The sequence below is a fragment of the Melospiza melodia genome, chromosome 9 (genome assembly GCF_035770615.1).
Source record: "Melospiza melodia melodia isolate bMelMel2 chromosome 9, bMelMel2.pri, whole genome shotgun sequence".
Taxonomy (NCBI): Eukaryota; Metazoa; Chordata; class Aves; order Passeriformes; family Passerellidae; genus Melospiza; species Melospiza melodia.
In genome coordinates, this window is record NC_086202.1 from 14,785,776 (window position 1) to 14,807,299 (window position 21,524).

Genomic DNA, 21,524 nt, shown 5'->3' on the forward strand with positions numbered 1-21,524 from the left:
TGGATATTACTGTAATTGTATACAGCATTTCCTTTCCCCCTTAGACTGCTTTGTCAATAGTAATTTCCTCAAATCTGCCAAATAAACACAAATAAAATTATTAAATCTAAGTATGACACTTCCCAATTAACATAAAATGGATTAATAAGTATTCTTAGCACTTCTAATTGTAATCCTAAAAGTTAAATCGCATAAGGTTAAATCAACATAAAATCATAAGCAGCTCCTTTCCTATTCTGTCACAATTTGTCATATTATTCCAACCAAGATAGGTTTGGGTTTTTGGGTTTGCTTTATGTGCATAAGGAGTAATTATTTGTAGAAGTAGCATACATTCAGTGGATGCTTGTATGAAATAATTAGGGCTGGAGAGACTGAACTGACAAAACCAGAGCATATTTGAAACTGTTCTGGAAGCAAACCTTGGAAAATGGTGTGAATGGGAAACTGAGAAGATGCAGGATACTAGGAATGGATCACAGTAAGAGTTAGGGTACTTTTCTCTTGTTGTTTTGCAAGCATCCCCCCAATCTTTGTAGTCTTTACAATCTGGTATGAAAAAAGCTACTTTTTCAACATTTTCATTGTTACTGGGGACAATTTGGGGTTGCAGAATTTTTTAAGCCTGTTCAGTTCAATTCTGAACGCAGAATTCTAAACTTCCATCTTTCAGGTGTTCTGCAAATTAAGCAGCCTGTCTAAGCCTTTTGAGAAATTAATTCATGAGTCGGGGAAGTATTACAGAGATGTCATTTGGAAGGTTGACATAATTACAGTATTTGACTTTTCCCCATAGAGAACACAGGGTTTTCTCATAGCAGGCTGTGGAAACATTGTTCTGTACTTTGATAAATCAGACTGCCTATAACAAGAGGCTTGAGAACGAACATTTCAAGTCTCTTTTAATGTTTAAACACAAATTTAAACACCTATAGCATAGACCTTAGCAGAGTCTATGCACCAAAGATTGTGAAAGTGATCCAGAAAGTTTACTTGCTATATGTAAAATTAACATTTGTTGTAGTGGGAGCTGCAGAATTCCCTGGAATTAGATTAGTTGCACATGTATAGATGTTTCCCAGTGTGAAGAGCCTGCAAGGAGAGGCACAGGCACATGCTCCTCACTTCAGTCCTCAGCTGGCATGCACTGCTCTCTGCTCATGCAATGCTCATGCTCATCAGAGAATGCTGAGCCCATATGGACAGTATTGAGTCCAGCCCCCAGAAAAGGCTGCTTTTTTAAGAATATTCCTGACTGACATTCTTTTGCACAAAGCCTTGGAATTAGAGTACACTTAAGAGCAAGATGTGCTTTTTATTTCGTTTTCCTTCCATGTACTTTTTATTAAATTGCATTTAATAATATGTATTATTTGCTCTGTAAAAAGCATAAACTGGTTTGGTACTGGGCTCAAAATTCCAGGCTTGTCTCCTCCAAAAGGCAGTGTTTTTATCACAAATTAGATCTCTGGCTCAAGCTCTTTCTTTCTGTTTTTCCTTTCTGTTGGCTTAATGGATCTTGCATTCATCATGGTGCAACTTCAGCCAGCAGGTAAATGGATACAGATTGTAAAACTCAGTAAAATATGCCAACTCTTGGAAGATAGATGGAAATTAAGGGGCTAGAATCCAGGCCTTGGGACATTTTATTGTCTTGGTGGCTTCTACTGGGCTCCTTTCAATTCAGCAACGTCATTCTTGTACTGAAGTGCCCAAAACTGGACATAGTAGTTGAGATTTGGCTCACAAGTGGTGAATAGAAGGGAATAATTATTTCCCTCCTCTGCTGTGTGCAGTCTTGGTAATGTGGCCCAATATGGGATTCACCTCATGTGCCCCAAGCGCTCACCACTGTCTTGGTTTGTTTCACACCATCTTAGAAGGGTGAATCAATTACAGTTTCTCATTGGACAACAGTTAATGGGCCTTGTAGTTGTAGACACCAGTTTGTAATGGTCAAAATCTTGTAAGTATTCATTTTCCTGGGATAATTACTGTGATTTTTCAATGTCATAATGATTTGAATCCCCTCTAGGAAATAAAATCAAACCTAACTTTTTAAAATGCAACATACAATTTTGCTGCTTTGCATACAGCATTTTAAAAAATGCTTCTTTTCTGCATGTTGTCTTCCCCAGAAGATTACTCAAGGGAAGTTGATGGATCAATAAGGTTTAATTATCATCAGAGAACACACAACATACATCTTTTATATATCTATAATGAAATCAGTTTTCAATATATAAAACTTCTAAAAAGGATATTCTACTTTGGCATTAATGATTTTCATACTCAAAATTTTACAATTTGTTTATTGCAGAAGATTAGATAAGAGATAAAACTCGTGCTTGAAAATGGAATTAGCTCTAAGATGCTGATTGTTCTTCATTCTTCCGCAGGCAAAATGGCTGTATTCCTGTAGGACACATGGCATTTGCTTTTATACTGATGATCAAACAGAAGGAGATGTTGAGCCTTGCATTTACACTATTAAAAACTAGTTCTTGAGTACACAGTGATGGTACTCAAGTAAAATTGCTTTCATTTTTTCCAAATGTGTAGCTACAGCTTTCAAATGTGTAACTTCACTCTGCTTCCTTTTTCGCAACTTTAACTTTTCACAGTGATATCCAACTTACTTATTTCTTTAAATAACTGTGCTGTTACTACTGTATAGTTAGAGTAACACATTTCTGAATGCAGAGAAATTGTGTGCCTAAATTTATGGCAAAGTGTACTATAGTATATGAAAATATAATTACATCAGTAAGAGCTAGAAGTAATGTTCTGTCATTTTTAGCAGAGTATTTCTGTTTAAATTGTCCAGTTGTTTGCATTACTAGTGAAAGTATGAGCTACAATTTTATTGAACATTCCTGTTAAATACTCATTCATCTAACTCAAGAGACTTACTCTATAAAAGAATTAATGGGGAAACATTAAAAAAAACATGGGAAGAAAAGATGATCAGGGTGAAAAAGGATGTTTGAGTGGACATTCAGAGACAGTTCTGAACCAACAGACTTTTAAGGAATTATTTGAAAGTTATGAAGTCATGATATCCTGAGTGTTTATTCATGCACACTGGAAGAAAACAAGAATGAGAAGGCCTTAAGAGCCTGGGTCTGTCATGTTAAAAAAACCAGCACATCAAAAGGCAGAGTCCTTTTCCTCTTCTTTTCCATTTGTGATTGAGGGAAGAGCAGCAAGAACTGACTCCTCTAGGTGGGGCAGCATGAGCTCAGTTCCTCCATGGAAGTGACTCCACCTCTCACCCTGGGTGCTGGTGAGCTGGGCAGGGCAGAGAGGAAACCTGTGCGAAGGACAGGAGTGACAGAGCAGGTTTAACTGAGGTTTAACATGCAGGCTGAGGAAGAACCTGAAGAGAAATGGGATGTGATAACATGTAGCTGGCATTTTGTTCATAAGTTATCTTTTCATTCTGATGGCCCTTTTTATATATGTTGTGAGCTGCTCTGTTTAGAACTGACATTCATACGCATCTGGAGAAACTGGTACTATCAATCTTAGAAACTTCAAAGCTAATAATGAAGGAAAATAATAGCTACCAGGGCATCAGTTACTTAGAGGATCATTTTAGAAGGTAAACTAAATTCTCACCATTTAGTAATTGCATATACTCATGAACATTATCTGCTTGTACGTGGACAAATTCATATTCATAAATAATGGTGCTAGAAATCAGCTCTCTGCATGCAAATGCAATTAAACAGAGGTATTAGCATCACAGTCCCAGTTTCCTAAGGGGAGATTTCAAAAATAATGTATTGAATCTTCTTCTGCAAAACAATGTATTGAATCTTCTTCTAAGGGAACCTAAAACTGACAAATAAGAAAAAAGTATTTTAAATGTTTGCCAATATTTTAAAAGTTAGAGTTTGCTGGATTTCAGATTTTAGCTTTGTCTGCTGGGATGTATATTCATTTTTATGTGCAGAGTTAGTGTCTCTGCACATGGGAAGTGGCATGTAGATGACACTGTGTTTGCACTCAGGTTTTGTGTATAAATTTTAGTATCTGTGTGCAGAAATGTAGTGCCACAAGCAAATGTGGCTTAATGCATTACAGGGAACATAATGTTTGCTGTAATTCAGATGGTCCAAATTTAATTCAGACAGTCTGAAGACATTCTGTTTTATGTAATGGTCTCCTTTTGCTTTCCATCCATCACACCTCCAGATTTAGCTCTCCTAAATGTGTAATTTAGAGTGGGAATTTTTTAAGGTTAATTTTACAAAGATATGGATAGTTTTTCATTGTTTTTCATGAAGAATTGTGTCACTAGGTACTAACTTTCAAAAGGAACACATGGATCTTTAGTCTGCTGTTAATATAGCTGTCCAAGTTACTTTGGAATTACTATAGGGAGTAGAGTACTTCCAACTAAGTGTGAAGGTCGCTGGGTTACAGGAGTTGTATTAACTGGTAATTATATTTGAGTGAGTTGAAAATTTGAGTGTATTCTCATGGTCTTTTTACTTTGAGTGGTTCTTCTGCAGCCATATATATGCCATTTGGAGACCTTTATGGTGATTTGAAATTTTGTTCTTAATATCTTAGTAAAATACGCTCATAAAGTTCATGTTATCAGGAGGACCAGATACTGCTAATGCTGGGAAAATGAAATATTCTGTGTATTTTTTCAGACCTTTTTTTTTTAATTAGGATATGTCTGCTTGTACAAAAAGGTTAATTTCTGTCTAGCAAACTGTATGCAGATGAGGAAGGAGCAGTCTGTTATTGCAAATTCATGAACTGCATCTACATTAAAAGTTCATCTTTTTTTTTTTGTTCCTGCCCTTGAAAGGGAACAGCTAGAAATGACAGGACATATTGGAATGAAGTCCCAGTTTCACACATGCCTAACAAAGTTAAATCATTTTGCTCTTTCCACAGGATTTTAAGACAGTGCTGTCTTTCCCCCAGTACCCAGGGGAGTTTCTGCACCCTGTGGTTTATGCATGTACTGCAGTGATGTTGTTGTGCCTGTTTGCTTCCATTATCACCTACATAGTCCATCACAGGTAAGAATTCCATTTTAAGCACATATTAAATGGTCGGCACAACACTTGAATTTTTATAACCCTTACTGTGAAGATAAATTAAAGTTATTTGAATTACTGTTGGATAATAACATCAGCAATGTGATTTACACCAGAGAAATCAAAGTTTATGTCAACGTCTCTTAAGCTGTTTCTGAGCTTTCCTCACATATATGTTTACATTTTCTGTACACTTTTCCTGAGATTTGTAACTTAACAAACTCAACATGAACACTGTTAAGGTGCTTTCTGGCAAATTCCAGTCGAGCAGCCCTTTGGTCAACTACATTTGCCATAATGACTTTTAAGACCAAGTTTGGTTGAAAGACTGGTAACTGTCACTGGATAAAAGGAACTTTCTTTGTCTTTTAAATTTTGGGTTTAGAAAACTTGTGTTTTCTTTGATATGAAAAATTTATATAAATGCCATTTTAACTACATACGTCTGGTTAAAGACCATTTGCAATTTAAACGAGTAGGAATGTATTGTGCTGTAGAAGCTGCTAAATATTAATTATGTGAAGTTAATGCAATGTCTTCTGATATTCAGCTTCCATTTAGTCCTTTAGAGATGTCTTGTTAAAGCTCTGCATACATGAAACTATGCAATAAGCTTTTGCTTTTAGTACTCCACTTTTAATGCTTGATTTGGTGGAGGAAACTAAATCAGTAGAATTTAATGATTTTTACTATTTATTTTGCCTTTTAATAATTTATTTCTATGCTATATAGGTCAGGCTCTGTCCTGTGGGTAGATTGTTATATACATATCCAAGAATCTGAGAATTTTATTCTATTAAATTAAGTGTTTTTCCCAAATAGTAATCTTTATAATAAATATGTTGGGGTTTTTAATTTTAAAATGTGATTTTTTTTTTTTCAACAGCACAATCCGAATAAGCAGAAAAGGATGGCACATGCTTCTCAACTTTTGTTTCCATACTGCTCTCACATTTGCTGTTTTTGCTGGTGGAATCAATCGCATTAAATATCCAATTATATGTCAAGCTGTAAGTATCTGTCTCAGAAATTCTTACGGATAGAATTGAAACTTGCAAATGAGTTCTTAACATAATATTTTGGATTGAATGTGTGGGAGTTGCTGCTTCACTTTTGTAACACATGCACTTTTGTAACACATGCACTTTTGCCTGGGGGTGGCCCTGGCTTCACTGGATGATCCCTAAGGAGACACAGCAGACCAGCATTCTTGTGATTTAAGAACCCTTGTTTGCCCTGCTGGACTGTTTCACATCTCTTGCCTCAGCATTTTGGGGCAATAGTGTGAGGAGATGCACAGACAGGGCTGGATTCAGCTGCTCTGAATGTAAAGGCTGAGTCTGTCCAATGTGTAAAGTGAGTCATTTCAGTCATCTTCTGTAATGTCTGATGAGAGCATGTTGCAATTTGTTTGCCTTGAGCATTTCTTCCTCTCAGATTCTGCAGAAGTGCACCAGGGCTCATGAATGTTGTTGGTAATTTCCTGTAGTAAAGCACATTGTTTAGCCAATGTTCTCCTGGGTTTTTTGCCTGTTACTAAATCCAGTTCTTCTGAATGCCTTGAATGGGTGTAAATAGCAAGTCAGGAGCCAACAGCAGAGTCACTGTAAAGCTTGCATAGCTAGTGTAAGAGTTATCACACTTAGAGTGTTCAGTGAGGTGCTTTGGAAGCCTTTTGCGTATCCTTGTGCATGACCATCAGTGAACAGCACATGTGGCTCTGCAAGCACTGTGATGTTCTACCTGAGAAGTCTACCTAAGTGTGTTACATGATCATCATTTGAATAACAAAATTGTCCATTAGATGGAGAGAAATATCTCACAATATCTAGTGTATTGTGTCATAATTAATTTGTAAGTTCTAGCAAATTGAAATATCACTTACTATTGTCTTTGTGTGCAGTTTGCAAGTGATAGTAGCAGATTAGTTTGTAGGGCAGCCATGGCCGTGTAATTACATGGCCACAAATGACCATCTGTTGTTTCAGGCGTTGTCTGATTATTTACTTTGCAGCTTGCATGGTAGCAATGTGGTATTAACAGCTATAATGAAAAATTGATTGAGATAAATGTGTTATTAATAGCCTTTTATAAGTAGTACATTAACTACAGGGGTATCTAAATAAAGTGCATTGTTAGTGGCATCTGTCTTTTGCTGTGGGATAGGGCCAGATTCTGAGCTGCTGAGAAATGTGCACACTTAGAGAAACTGAATTGAACCATCCCTATATGTCTGCTAACCAGTTTCCTTAAGTTATTTATTTACCTGATTGTATCATCAGTAATTACAGTATAGGAAAGATACAAGTGACAAAGACTATCCTCTGTTTCCTGGTAGAAATTGTCTGATGTAATTAGACAGAGCTAATGGAGGAAATGGTCCAAGCAATCTAAGACAAGGCTCCAATAGCTGCTAACAGAGGCTGAAAAACTGCTCACTTTGAGAACATCATACCCAGCCACAGATCTTTTCTTGCTTTCTGACAGCAGGGTTTACAAAATTCTGAGTCCCAATGCCTCTGTCCTGTGATAACCCTGAGACAATTAGTCCGTGATTTAATATCCAATGTGCCAAAGCTCTGTTACTGGGGCTCAAAATATATTTGTGAAAATGTTACTGCTTCAAGCAGCATTAAAATGTTAGTTATACCACAGGTGTAATACCATCAGTTGCCATTCCAGAGGTATCTTTCATTCTGCTAAAATTCAAAGCACAACTTCAACCTGCAGCAATGCAGATTTCACTTTTTATTTCCTGAGTGCATAGAAAAAGATTCCAAGTGCAAGTATTTTTTGTCCTAATCACTGAAATGTTGCATAAAAGCCAGTCAACCACCCCCTTTCCTATTGTAATTATCCCTAAAACTTCCACCAAAAGATCACTGCAGCATACTTATCAATGTGAAATAATAGGCTAAGTCAACTTTTATGCTTCAAATTTAACCTAAAAGGGTGGTTCTAAATTGGCTTTATTTGGATATAAATGTGTAGTTACAGGTTAGTTTTAAACATCAGGAATTAATGCTATGGAAATGGCCCCATTTTCTGTGATAGCTGGAAGAACCTTCAAATCCCCTTCAAGGTGATACAGTTACACAAAAAAAGTCTTTTCAAAAATGGTCAGACATTTATTTTTATGTGGAATCTAAAAATCTAAAATTCCCTTTTAAACCTGCATATCTGTTTCAGAGAGGATTTTGTATAGACCTTTCACTTGTGTGTGTGCTCTACAGTCATTATGATTTACAAAAATCCTGATGTTAGAATGCTGGTCCATAAGAGTTGATTGCATCTCCTCACATTTCCCGAGTGAATGGATCTACAGACTCTTTAGATTTCCCTTGAATCTTGTTCTGGGTGTCACTGAATGTTGGCTGTTGTAGAATCCAGACTCTTGAGTTCACTGGCAAAATCTTTAAAGCAAGGCAGAGGCTGTCTTAGGAGCTGCAGGGATAAATCAGAGGCACATCACTGCCAGAAAGGTGCTTGAGCCAGCCAGTGAGCCCCTCCATCTCCCAGCCTCAGGTTAGTTTGCTTCAGAAGGCAGGAGGAAGCTCACTCCTTTCATGGGAAGAATGAGAGAGAAGGAGACACAACTGTTGCTGGATCACTCCCCGTGTGTGGGAGGCACCAGTTCTGTACTCTCAAAGATTTCTGTTTTGTGGCTTCTGCTTTAGAGGAAAGGATGATAGCCATGAGTTTAGGGATGCTAGGGGATGAAATCATCAGTTAAACATGTTGAAGCATGAAGAATGGACTGGGCACAAGATTCAGGAGGCAGAAAAGTTACGGAGAGAGGCAGAATCTTATATTTTATTCCATGATCACTCCAACCACATCTCCTGGAACCTCTATATGGTTTATAAAATAAAAGCTTCCATGTAAGTTTGGCAAGGCTCAGATCTCCTTCTCCCTGATGAATGTCATATGTGAAGCTGCTTGTGAATTCGTTTCTGTAAGGCAGTAGATCTTCAGCAAGAAAGGCAAAGCTCATTCCATATTAGCCAGCAGCCTACAAGTTCAACTCAGAAAGTTGAACTTTTTGCTCTAAATTTTCTACCTGTGAAGGGAGCATGGGGTTTTGCTAATGCTAAGTGTTTAAAGATCATGAAATATTCAGATCCATTGGCGTTACAGACTGCAGAGAAATTCCTGAGCCCCTTCATCTCACAGAAAAGAATAATTTTCGTTGCAGGATTAAAAGTTTAATCAGAATGTTCATGCATATCTGTGTCCTTCTTTAAATAAAACTGAATTAAGAAGTACAATCTTATCTGAAATATGATTACAACTAGAAAAAAAAGAAATTAAATTAAAAATTTGGGAAAAATAAAGAAAATTGTGTGCAACTTAAAGCTAATCAAGAGACCCTTTTGTGCCAAAATGCTTTGCATAAATGTGTATTCTGGTCATTACCATGGTAACTGCATCATATGGAACTTATCTCTAGGGTACTGAAATATATTGAAGGAGCACAAACAGACAGCATCTTCTTGCTGAAGAAAAGTATAATCTTCCATTCAAAGGGCTAGTGCTTATTCCCAAAGATAAGAGTTCTGAGAACACAGGACGAGTTAAAAATGAATCCAAGAAAACAAGAAAATTTTTACCATATAACTGTGGTTATTAAAGAGCTTTAGATACAGTGCTCTTATCAATGATTATATTCTGGCAGGTTTTTTTGTACCATTTGGCTTGTCAGTGGAAAACCTTCTTAAAAATAGGGGTCATCACTTCAATATTTCCAATCACAATCCTTTATTCTCTGTGGAAAACTCAATCCTTTCCATAAAATTTTACGTGAAATACAAAAGTTCTGCTAATAGTGAAAATAGTTTTAAGTTATTACTTTGGTATTTAATTTGTATATAGTTTTTGGCCTCTTAATCTTTACAGATGTAGAAATCCAGTAACAGATGCACACAGCTAAATTTGTACCCTGGAGTTATCATGCGTAACCTCAAGTTTGCATTTGCTCAGAGAGTCAAGAAAGAATTTACTGAGCAAAGCCACATTGGTCTTTCTGTTGAGCCTCATCCTTCCCTCCTGTGTCACGAGCTGCTATCTCATGCATTTCTACTGGAGGGCCTGGTGTCTTCCTAGCCTGAGAGTTAGCAAGGGGTGACCCCACTGGAGGGGACGAAAGAACTTGCAGCCACAGTCCCCAGGCACAACAGTGAGGACAATGCATCTCTGTGACATAACTGATGTCGGTGGGGAGACAGGGGGAGGGAAGAGGCAGAGAGCAAAACCCAGCGCTTTGAAACACTGAACTTTCAGTGGGAAGTGTGACAACCCTTTCTTTACTATTTATTAGTGAATATTAGCAAAAGTTCTAGAATTGACTGTAACAGCTTAGTGCACCCTTTCAAATCCCACACTTCTGCTGTGTCATGTCAAATCTGTTAGTCATAAGGAGGTCCTGTATCTTCAGGATAAATCCTTGTTTCCTTCAAGCAAGAAATGCAAATGGTTGGGGCTTTTTTTGACAGAGAGATGCAGATCATCAAAGAGTTAGTACAGAGAATGATAACATTTTTGCCTCCTCCATGTTTGTTCAATTTCTCCATATATCAGAGGTAACTCAGTTGCTGAAACATGAGCACACTGTGAAAAACAGCAATGTGATGCAGGTGTGGCATGGCCATGATGTTTTCAGTCATTTCAGTTGCCTGCTTGAAAGTTCAATAAAATTGTTTTGTTGTACTATTTTTAGGTCTTACATTCATTTAAGTGGCTGATGATTGCTATCCATATGGTCATATATGTTTTCAGAATTTCACATGTAGGTGCCTTTTGACCTGGAATTCATTTCAACTGTTCCTATTATTGCACGTACCTGTGTGAAAAACAGAATATATAGCAGCAGGGCTATGCTCAAATGAGAAAGAGATTAGGAGCTAAATATCTAGATTTTTTCCAGTTTTTTTCTCATTATTTCTGCCTCCTTTTTCTTCCCCCTTTCTCGTCCTCCTGCCTCCCCTCCCTGCTCATGGTTCTGTTCAGGGCATCCCTACAGAAACTCTGCAAGCTGCCTGTGAACCGAGTCCAGACTGCACCAGTCCCTAAGCTGGCAGCATCTGCCGACCCATAATACACAATTGTCTCATTCTCTTATTTCTGCTTCTTTTACCTCAAGCAGTAGCAGTGATGAAGGCTTTGTCCTCCCTTGTCTAAAGTGACAAACAAGTCCCAGAGAAAATTACAAAGGGTTTTCTGTTGATGATATTTGCTGCTAACTTCAAGTTTTGAGCTATAATACTATATAGAAACAAAATGCATAGAATTTTTTTTTCTTTACCCATCAATTATTTTGTTTTAAGTCAAGCAAAAATGAACACTGGTTCAAATAAATCATTATAATAGATTTGTGTTAGCTTTATTCAGCAATTCTCTGTATTCCTTAAACTTTTATGTTCTTTCCAATTATAGCAATATTTTACTTGTCACTGCAAAATGTCAGGTTATTGCTTCAAAGGTAACCTCATTTTATATAATCAGATGCAGACTTAGCTGATGTAATAAAGCACTGGAGATTGGATAAAATTCCAATTACTGCTTCCATAGTAATGAATAACAATTACTAACATGACAAAGATGTTAGCATTTTAGAGGTGCTTGTACTTTGTTTTCCTTTCAATGATAAACACACCAGTTTCTTGGGGACAAAGTGATAATAACATTATTAGAGTTCATAATTCTTTTTAAGGGGGAATGCCAAGAGTTGTCATTTTCTTTTTAAATTCTGTAGACAAGTTTATAATTTTCTTAAAATACGTCTGAAAATAATCTGGAGTTATCAGTGCAAATAGTACTGATGCCATTTCCAGAAGTCAGCCTTGCTTGTGTATAGCATAAAGGGAACTACATCAGGCTATTCATGAAAAGTTAAAGGAAATAGCATAAGAGCAAGCAAAAATGCTGGCCTCTCATTAGATTTTAAATTGCTTTCTCATGATAGGCTAAAGAGTGCAATACAAAATAAGAGTCACATCACTTTAAATCCAGATGTAAAATGTTTTCATTAAACAGATTCTTAGAAAACAAATGTTTTTATGTCTCTAATTCCTAACATTGCTTCTGGTATTGCAGATAAGGCTATCTATGGTGGATTAAATGACTGGTTTTAAGTGCAGATGTTAGTTGCATTTATAAATTCAATTAATTTTGTTTTTGTTTTTGCCCTTATGAAATAAGATTCTTGCAAAAGTCTTGTTTTACTGATCCATTTACTGAGTTGTTGAATTGTCCACTCTTTTTTTAGGTTGGCATTGTACTGCATTATTCTACACTCTCCACTATGCTATGGATTGGAGTAACTGCCAGGAATATTTATAAGCAAGTCACAAAAAAACCTCAGCCTTGCCAAAACAGTGACCAACCTTCTTATCCAAAACAACCTCTGCTCAGGTATGGAATATTAGTTACCTTTTTTTTAATTTCTTCCTAGAAAAATATCAGTTATAAGCAAACTCTCATTCTTATTGCTGTATTTTTTACTTTTTAAAAACTATAAATAGCATCCATAAAGAATTGACCACCTGGGTGTGTGCAAAAATCTGAGTATTTCTTGTGTGATGATAGTTAGCTCTACTCAGAAGATGGAAATATGTAGAACATGTATTGGCTAAGTTCAGATACCTTTATCTGAACAGGAAGAATTGAAATGTTTCTGTTGATTTATTATGGAGGAAAAAAAATCCCGCAAAGCAAAAATTGGCTTGATTCCGAGCCTTATTTAATCACCAGAAACTGTGTTGTAACGACCTTTACCTTTATCTCTTCTGCTCTACTTCTTGCCACACTTGTATTGAGAGCCTAATAGCCTGATAGCAACCTTCCTCAGTGCCCATCAGGGATGTGATTCTGTCACAGAGCCACTGGGAGTCTGCACTCCCCTCCCTGCCCATCAGGGATGTGATTCTGTCTCAGAGCCACTGGGAGTCTGCACTCCCCATCAGCTCACACGTGTCTCTGATGGCATTGCAGGTGTAAGGCAGTGGGAGTTCTTGCCAGATGCCTCTGAGATGCTGAAACTGCAAGCCAAAACAGTCACTCTGTGCAAGAAAAAAAAAAATATTAAACCCTAGCAAAACCTTACCACAAAACCAGGATTTCAAGCCAAAGGCATGAGAAGATTGATTCATCTATTTTAAGCTTAGCTATCAAAAATTACTTAGTAGCCAAAGTTATATATTGTCCCTGTACAGATTTTGGAGGGAGGCTGAAAAAGAACTTCCAGAGAACAATTCCTCCTGTCCATCTTGAATATTTCTGTGAGGACAGGATGAATTGTCTTATGGAGGTGCCTCTCATTTCCCACACATCATGGTTAAGTCTGAATGGTCAATTCAGCCTAAAGACCTCAGTTTTATAGTGAAAGTCAGAAAATACGAATTCTACTTTTTATGTATTTTCTGGGAAAAATCCACAGTGTATTCTTTTAATCAGATGTAGATTATTTTATTTTAAACACAAAATTTCTAGCAAGTAGCATTTATAGATGACTGTGTGATGGTGTCACAACTTGTTAAAAGTTTGTAGGAAGATGAATTGAGTTTTTCTGTCTGATTCTGCAGTCAGATTTTTACTAACATGATTGTAGTTAGAAAACTAGCTAATTTTCTTCTTTTTAAAAAAAATTATTTCTAGAAATGAAATTGATTAAAATTAACATAAAATGTGTATTGTGATGAGAAGGAGTGCCATATTGGATCCTTAGCTTTGTTAGGTGTAAGCAAGAGGGTAGTCTTTCCTTAAGAGTGCCTGACTTTGCTAATCCATGATTTACTACACCATTCTTTAGAGATGAGAATTTCACTCCTTCACTTACCAGCTCATGGCAAAATGAATAATTGCCAATTTTCAAATGCTCCAGTGTGACTATTAAGGTAGAAAATTGTTACAAGTTGCATAGACCCAGCATAGCGTATGTTCTTCAAATTCAAATCTTGTTTGAGTTGGAAAACAATAGACAGTCAGGTTACAGGAAAGATGACTCTAATTAGAATCTTTGTTGTACCAGTCATGTTGAGGTTCCCTGACAGTGAAAATAAATAGTAGCTATTTTAAGTTTAGCAATAGAAATGATAAACCACCTTCTTGCTGTAAGAGAACATGGGTTTAATTGTTTAATAGCTAAGTAAAATTATTCCAAGCTATTTTTCTCCCACAGGGCACCATGTATCTTAGAGACACAGGCACTGAAATGTCTAATACAATTTCACAATGGTGAGCACTAGATTCAAAATAGTAAGGATCAGTTTCACTTCATGTAGGAAACAGGCATAGTATATGTAAAATTAAGAATCACTTTAAGCAAGAACATGCTAAACTCATAATTAGTAATTGTTTGTTCTTTCAGAATGATAATGATCATTTTGGGGGCATTTTACCTTTCCTGATTTTAATGAAATTAAAGTCTGAATTATTCTTTGTCATAATATTTCCATAAAATCCATTAAGGATGGTTACATTTCAAGGGAGTAATTTATAAGAAATGTTTTAACTAGTCAGTGTTCTTGTGTCTATTAGCCAATGCCAGCCTTTATACATATTGTTCCTCAGGTACTTAAGGGAAAACACCTGAGTTTGAGTGAAGAGGTGTTAATTTGTCTCCATTTGACATCAGTCGATAGCTAAGTAGTATAAAGTTTATTCGAATGGAGATGGAGTTAGGCTTTTTTATATGTCAGGACTGTCAGTGATAGGAAGCCAATGATACAGTCTATGAGACACTTTTAAACAAGAGGTGGTTTTTCAGTGATCCTTCTCTATAGACTTACAGAAGTATACAATACAAATATGTGAATGTGTTTGGCCAGAACTCTGTGCTCAGCTATTGTCCTTCAACCTTCTTTGGTAAGGGTTGTGTTTGATAGAAGGTGTTTCCAGGTCACATGGGAGTGGTTTTGTATTCCTTATATATGCACTTGCTGTAGGAGACACAGAGGTACCTTTTCTGAGTCAGTAAGTGGGATCTAATGCCAAAATTCAGTACATAAATCTATCATGTGGAATTTACCAAGAAATCATAAAAATTGCCTCACCACATTTGTTTCACCAAGCTTGGTCCATTGTAAAAAGTAGCTGAAATAGTAAATATAAATAGAAGAGAATATCTGAAAGGGGACCTTTCCTGTTAGTAGAAAAGGATGCAGGCTTGTAAGAGTTGCTGCAGTTTCTCTGCCTGCTGTTTGCATATTCATTTGCAGAAGTAAGACAAATGAGATACCCTTGATCTTTTTCTCCTACTTGTCTTAGAGCTGTAGCAATAAGTACCCTATTATGGAAAGCTGTGGTTCTTTATAAGTTTTCTCTCTTCTAGATAGAGTGATCAAATTTGGAACATTTTTGCAGTCTAATTTGACTTCATGGCAATATGATTTTAAATATTGCCTCTTTTTATATGTTAATCATGTATTATGAGATACATTATGTACACTGTACATCATACAGTATATATATTTTATTATAGATATTATTCATGAAATATATATTATCTGTTAATTACAGAGTTAAAGCCCTGAGGGCCCATCACTTTGATGACTGGAACCAACTGTAACAATTCTGGCATTTTTCTCTAAATGTGCCTGGATGCTAATGAGGTGGATCAAATTAATGCATCATTGAGTTTTGTGTATTGAAATTCTGAACCTTAGCACTTCAACAGATAATGAAATTACTTCCTGTAAAATATACTCTGTGGTATTCTTAATAGAAATAAATAATTCTATCTGTTCATCCTCTGTGGACATTTGTTAAACCTGGCAGACTTTAGCTTCTGACTCATCTGAAGGCAGATTTTGCCAGCAAAGGCAAAGGGGCATGCAAGATTCAGCTATTACTGCAATGTACAGAACTTCTTATCAGCCCAAGCTGAGGCACAGGTAGTGTTAGGTTTTGTGCCTGCTATGTGCATGCATTTTTCATGTGATGCTCTGTGCCCATACAGATTAGACAGAAGCACAGACCAGCAGAAAATACTTCTGAAAGATATTGTGTAAAATCATTTCTTTCTAGAGTGACAGGGAAAAAATCAGCTGCTTTCATTTTTAATAAGATAACTAGTGAGCACAATTGCATTCTAAACATTTAAAATAAAAAATAAATAAGCTGCTAGCTGCGCCAGAGATTGGTGATAAGGAGACAGATAATTAAGTTTTATCTCAAGGTTAGGTACAAATATATCTCCTAATGTTCTCCCACCTCTTTTATTCAATGAATGTCTTGCAAGATAACTAATATGGCAGTCTTCAGATTACAGAGTCCAATATCCCATATCTGTCATGAAAAAATATCGATGTGCATAAATAAGGTTGCAGAAGCAACAGCAAAACAGATAACAGTTGATGTCACTGTCTCTTTTAAACTTCATCTTATTTTTTTAATGTAACATATTTTGATAAGCTTTTTAAAATGTTCTTTCTAAAATTGTGGGGCTGTTAGGAAATGTACCTCATGCAGTTCTTTAGAAAAATTGTATATCTAGCTGTCGTAGCAATTTCAGAATGGATTGTGCCCTTTGCTTTGTATTCAAAGTTGTAGCCTTAGTACTAGAGCTAAAAACTCACAGCTGAGGCAAATTGAAAAAGTTTTCAGCAGCACATACAGAGTACCTACAATCAATACCACTGGCTTCAATTCCCTTCTCTTGCTGTTTTCAACCTTGAATAACTTTTAGAATGAGAAAGCTGATTTCCTGTTTCACATATTTTGGACTGTCTGAACTGTCCTTTAAACCTGCACACAGAGCAGACCCAGAAGTACAGTCATTGAGGTCAAAGTCTTCTAAATGGCTAATGGATGTTTACGTGCAGGTGTGTGTCTGGGTCTGCTCTTCTATATGAGGTTTTATATGGGCAAGTTTCTCTACATCACACAAACACTTCCAGAGTACAGAGCAATGTCTTGCAAGCAGCAGTGAAAGGGATCTTCCTGGTGAGCTGTGTTTTGGTGACTAACAGCCTCCCCCTGAGGTGTGCTAGTGCTGCCCTTGCATCCTCCCCCTCTCCTTGGGAGTGTGGCAGCAGCTCTTCATGTTCATTCCCAAGCTCATTATTTCTCTCAGCTACCTAAACATTAATCAGCAGCACCCAGCTAAACAGTAGCTAAGTATCTTTGGGACACTGAATTATGCTAAATCCTTTCACTGCAAAAAGGAGAAACCACACAAAACTTTCAAATACAAGAAAATCCTCTCATTCTGTTATTGTTGACTGCTCCTGTGATGAGGCTCTTGCCTTACAGTGAGGGGATTTTAGAGACTTGCATGATACCACAGGGCTCATGGCACCCACTTAGTGCTTTGTTCACAGTGTTAACCCTGCTTTTCTCAGGATGAACATTTAGCTGCTTGATCTGAATTCTGACAAGCTGAAAACCAACACAAGAGTGCAAATAGATCTATAGCTGTGTTTGCCTGACTGCTGAGAGAGTCTTGAGAGAGCCTGGCAGGAAATGTTGTGACTTCCATCACAAATTGACTATAGGGAAATTTTTACTGAGTAAGTTACCAATAAAGCAGGCTGTGTCTTGAATATGAGTTGCACACACCAATCTTCATTATGTTATTAGAAATTGTCACATGATATTTGTGCACCATAATGGAGATACTAAAAACATTCCAGTTATAAAGACCAAAGACTTATTATATTTAGATTTTAAAGAATTATTATGTCCACTGAAAAACCCTAGAGAAAAAAAGCAAAAAACCAAAAAAAAAAAAACCAAAAAAACTAGTGCTTTCTAATATTCCTGAGGCTGAAAGGGTCTTCAGAAAATGATCTTTGTTAATGTCCCCTATCATTTATAACAAGTTGCCTGCAATTTACTGCAGCATGATAGGGGTGTAATTGGGGATCAGCATTTGACTACGATCAGAAATACTTTATTAAAGATCAAGTTTGGCAAATATGCTATTTTTTTGGTCATGCCATTTTCTGAATCTTCAAACTGAATCATATGAAGCAACATAATTTGCATTGTGACAGACAGAGACATTACTTGTTCCCTTGACACCAGCAGCTCTGAAATGCAGTTAAGTTGTAGTGCATTTTTCATTAGTGCTGGCTCTCATGAATTCATATCTTCTAGTACAAAACAGTGATTGAGAGAGAGAGGGAGAGAGAAAGAGGTCAGATGAAAAGTATCATTGCAATCCATTGTTTTTTTCTTCATGATATGCCCCTAAAAATTAACTCATGAAATTTTGATCCATGAAAGACCATCCTTCCTTCCCACAGAGAACATATCAAACTTCCTCTATAAAGTATAAATTTAGACCTGATTATCCCAAGGGATCATCTGTGTTTTTCTTAAAAATTCTCTATGGTTTGAGTATGTTGAATTAAATGGGAACTGCCACAGGGCAGAATTCTCAGGAGCCTTGAGGAGGTCTCTCTAGTTCACTCTTTACTATTAGCATAGACCCAGTTGTGTCATTGCAGAGTAAGGGAAAATGATGTCTCCCTGCAAGAAAGGTTTTCACCAGCTGGGTGAACCATGGTGAGCCAACAGTCTCTCTGAGAATCTGCTCCAGGAATTTGGCTATAATTTAAGTACTTGATCGTATCCTTTGCTTACAGGACAGAATATTTTGATCTAGGCAGGGTCACCAGGAAGCCTGTCTCACATTTCTGATATTATAATCAACATTTCTTATTTTAGATATGGGAAGTTAATATTAGAAATGTCTATTATTAGATAATTTTAAAATTTTGCAGTAATTTTTTGCAGTCCTCTTGTATTCTCAAGGCTGCTTATCACCTCCATACTGTGAGTTCCTGGAAACAAAAAAGTGTGTAACAGCTGTTTTTATCAAATGGCTTGGTCTGGGAGGGACCTTAAAGATAATGTAGTGATATTTCTTAGATACTATCTGCAAAACACTATTCCCATGTTTCTTGTTTCAATATTTGTCATATTCCCAGGGAGGAGAAAGACCATATTGCTGAAATAGCTTTTCTAAATTTTTTGCATTTAATAAATTACAATTGAATATAAGAAAAGCCATGTTTCCCTTCTAGCTATTGTGTTCATTTTATTCACCAAAGTAAGACTTATATCACAACATCAAAATAAGTTATTATATCCTTATATTGGATATTAAAATTATCTAAAGGTAGCAGCCTTTCTGAAATTTTAGTTTGATTTAATTATAGAGCTAATATTTTGAACATTGCTACATTGCTTCTGAAGACAGTTTTAGTAACTGTCATTCAAAGATGACACAACACAAGTAATACAGAAAAGCTGATCATGGTAGACAGATTGTGCTCTGTCTTATCAGCACAGCAATTTAGGCATGTTCTGAAAAAAAACCAAAAAAAAACCACCCCAAACCAACCAACCAAACAAAATCAACCAAAAACCCCACTCAAACAGAAAGAATTAAAATGCTGGAAGGAACCTCAGTCAGAACAAACAGAACAATTCTGCCCCTTGAGGTATAAAAGCTAGAGATAATGAAAAAGAGAAGCTGAAAAACAAAACAAGAAGTTTAAGTCTGTATATCCCAAATTAAAGGAAGAGACAGGATTGCAGAACCTAAGGGTACTTGGAATTTGGTTTGATACTTCAAGGACATACTGATATTATGTGCTATTTGGCATGATCACTCTTAAATGCTGATATATGTTCAGATGGAGTCAAGGATGTAACTGAAAGGTCTGCAGTGGAAAAGGGTATAAAATTGTGATGAGGGAAATATTTTCCCTCATCAAATTTTCCCTCATCAAAAAGAATTCATTAATTCTTTTTACTGAATTTCAACTTGAAGCCAATTTTATTTCCATCAGATGGGGGTAAAATTAATTTTGGTGAAAGACGACTTTTAATTCAGGTTTGTATTAATTGTTCTACACAAGAAAATTTCCAGTAAAATGAAAATATTAAAATAGTATGGAGGTCCACTGGTGTATGGAGTAGCAATATATTGTCATTGGGATCCTGAGAACACTGTTGCACTTTGCATAGGCCATATAAATATTCATTGCTGACAGCATTGGATTGCCAGGGTATGGTGCCATAGCACCGGCATATTTCCCTGCCAACTCTTAATCAAACAGGAGAAGTGATCAGAGCTTTTCTGCTCCACCTTCAATGTGAGTGATGGAATTGTGGAGTCACTAACACAAAGATGGTAACAGAGCCGCCTGCTCTGTTTGTAGTTCCACTTCATCTGGCTTGTGAATCAAAATTCCAAAAGTTCCTTCTCATGGAGAAATTTGCAATACTATTCTTCAAAACTGACCTGAAAGCACTAGCAAATACTTTAAGTCAATTAGAATGCACTACCAAATACTTAAAGTGAATGATCCCCAGAGGATAGGATTCTCCTTGATGTGAACTGATTTCAAGAGCATGGCAAAATCAGGGTAGAAAAAGGATTTTGTTGCTGTCATAACTTCATTAGCTAAGATACAGGCAAGGTGCACACAATGTTAGCACTGTTCAGAGTAGAAATACAGTAATACCAAATCTTTGAGAGATATTGAGGTAAAAGGTGAAGTTTTATCTTCTTATTTTAAAGAACAGTGTCTGAGCTACTTAGTATGGATGAAAAGAAACAGGTTATGATTATTGCAAAAGAAACATATGTCAGCTTACTACTTATAAGCAAGATATTAAACAGCATAGCAAGTCACTTAGATCCATTCAGCTGAAACTCTTTTCTATGCTATGGCTATTGACAAACATAGCCAAAAGAAGAAAATGACCACACCTCAGTGATACCTGGGCATTTAATGAGGTTTTGATGGGCTTGGGACAGAAATTTTAACTACATGAGTTATGTAGCTATGGCAATTGCAAGCTTTCAAAATTGTGATCTTCCTGAAGACTTAATTCTATGATATTTTGAGCTTTGAAAGGCTTGAACTGCAACATGCTGATCTGCAGAACTGTGTACTAAATTGAATTTTCAGCTGCTTTTATCCTGAGTTCACATCTAGGTATTTCCTGGAAATTCAGAATTCTTGTCACACTGTCCCTTGCCTCAGTAGCTTTTAGCACTTGAGCTACTCATATACATAATTGTAGAGGGTAAGTTGGAGGGTGGGTTAGCTTGATAAAATGCTCTGTGCTTTGATATGCTGCTCCAGGCAAAATGTAAAATGCTGATTGGAAATTTTACAAGTTCAAGGATTTTTAGAAGATAATATATTCAGACTCCAATGGGGGCTTTGTAGGAAACTTTATCAGATTTGAAAGAACTAAATATTTTCTCAGATGATTCTCTGGTGTCATATAGATTAAACTTGATTATGCAAAAATGCTGTAAAGATAAAGGCAAAAGATCTTTTCAAGTGTGCTTATTGTAATTGTACAGACAAAGAACTAAGCAGTCCCATCTGCATGAAATTATATTCACCACAATTACAGAAAAGAACATCTGACTTTTAAAAGTAGTTGATTGTACTCATTAATTAGTGAGAAAAATTAGTCACATTAGATACAAAT

General features: G+C 36.4%; 1 protein-coding gene across 1 annotated transcript in view; it reads left to right on the forward strand.

Annotated features, from left to right (window-relative positions):
- The window catches only part of LOC134421944 (adhesion G protein-coupled receptor A3-like), a 252,236-nt gene that overhangs the window by 207,359 nt on the left and 23,353 nt on the right, over positions 1-21,524 (forward strand). Inside the window, exons 15-17 of the mRNA XM_063163434.1 lie at positions 4,918-5,045; positions 5,950-6,073; positions 12,328-12,473. Of these exons, the coding sequence (XP_063019504.1) occupies positions 4,918-5,045; positions 5,950-6,073; positions 12,328-12,473 (398 nt within the window). The remainder of the gene's footprint in view (positions 1-4,917; positions 5,046-5,949; positions 6,074-12,327; positions 12,474-21,524) is intronic.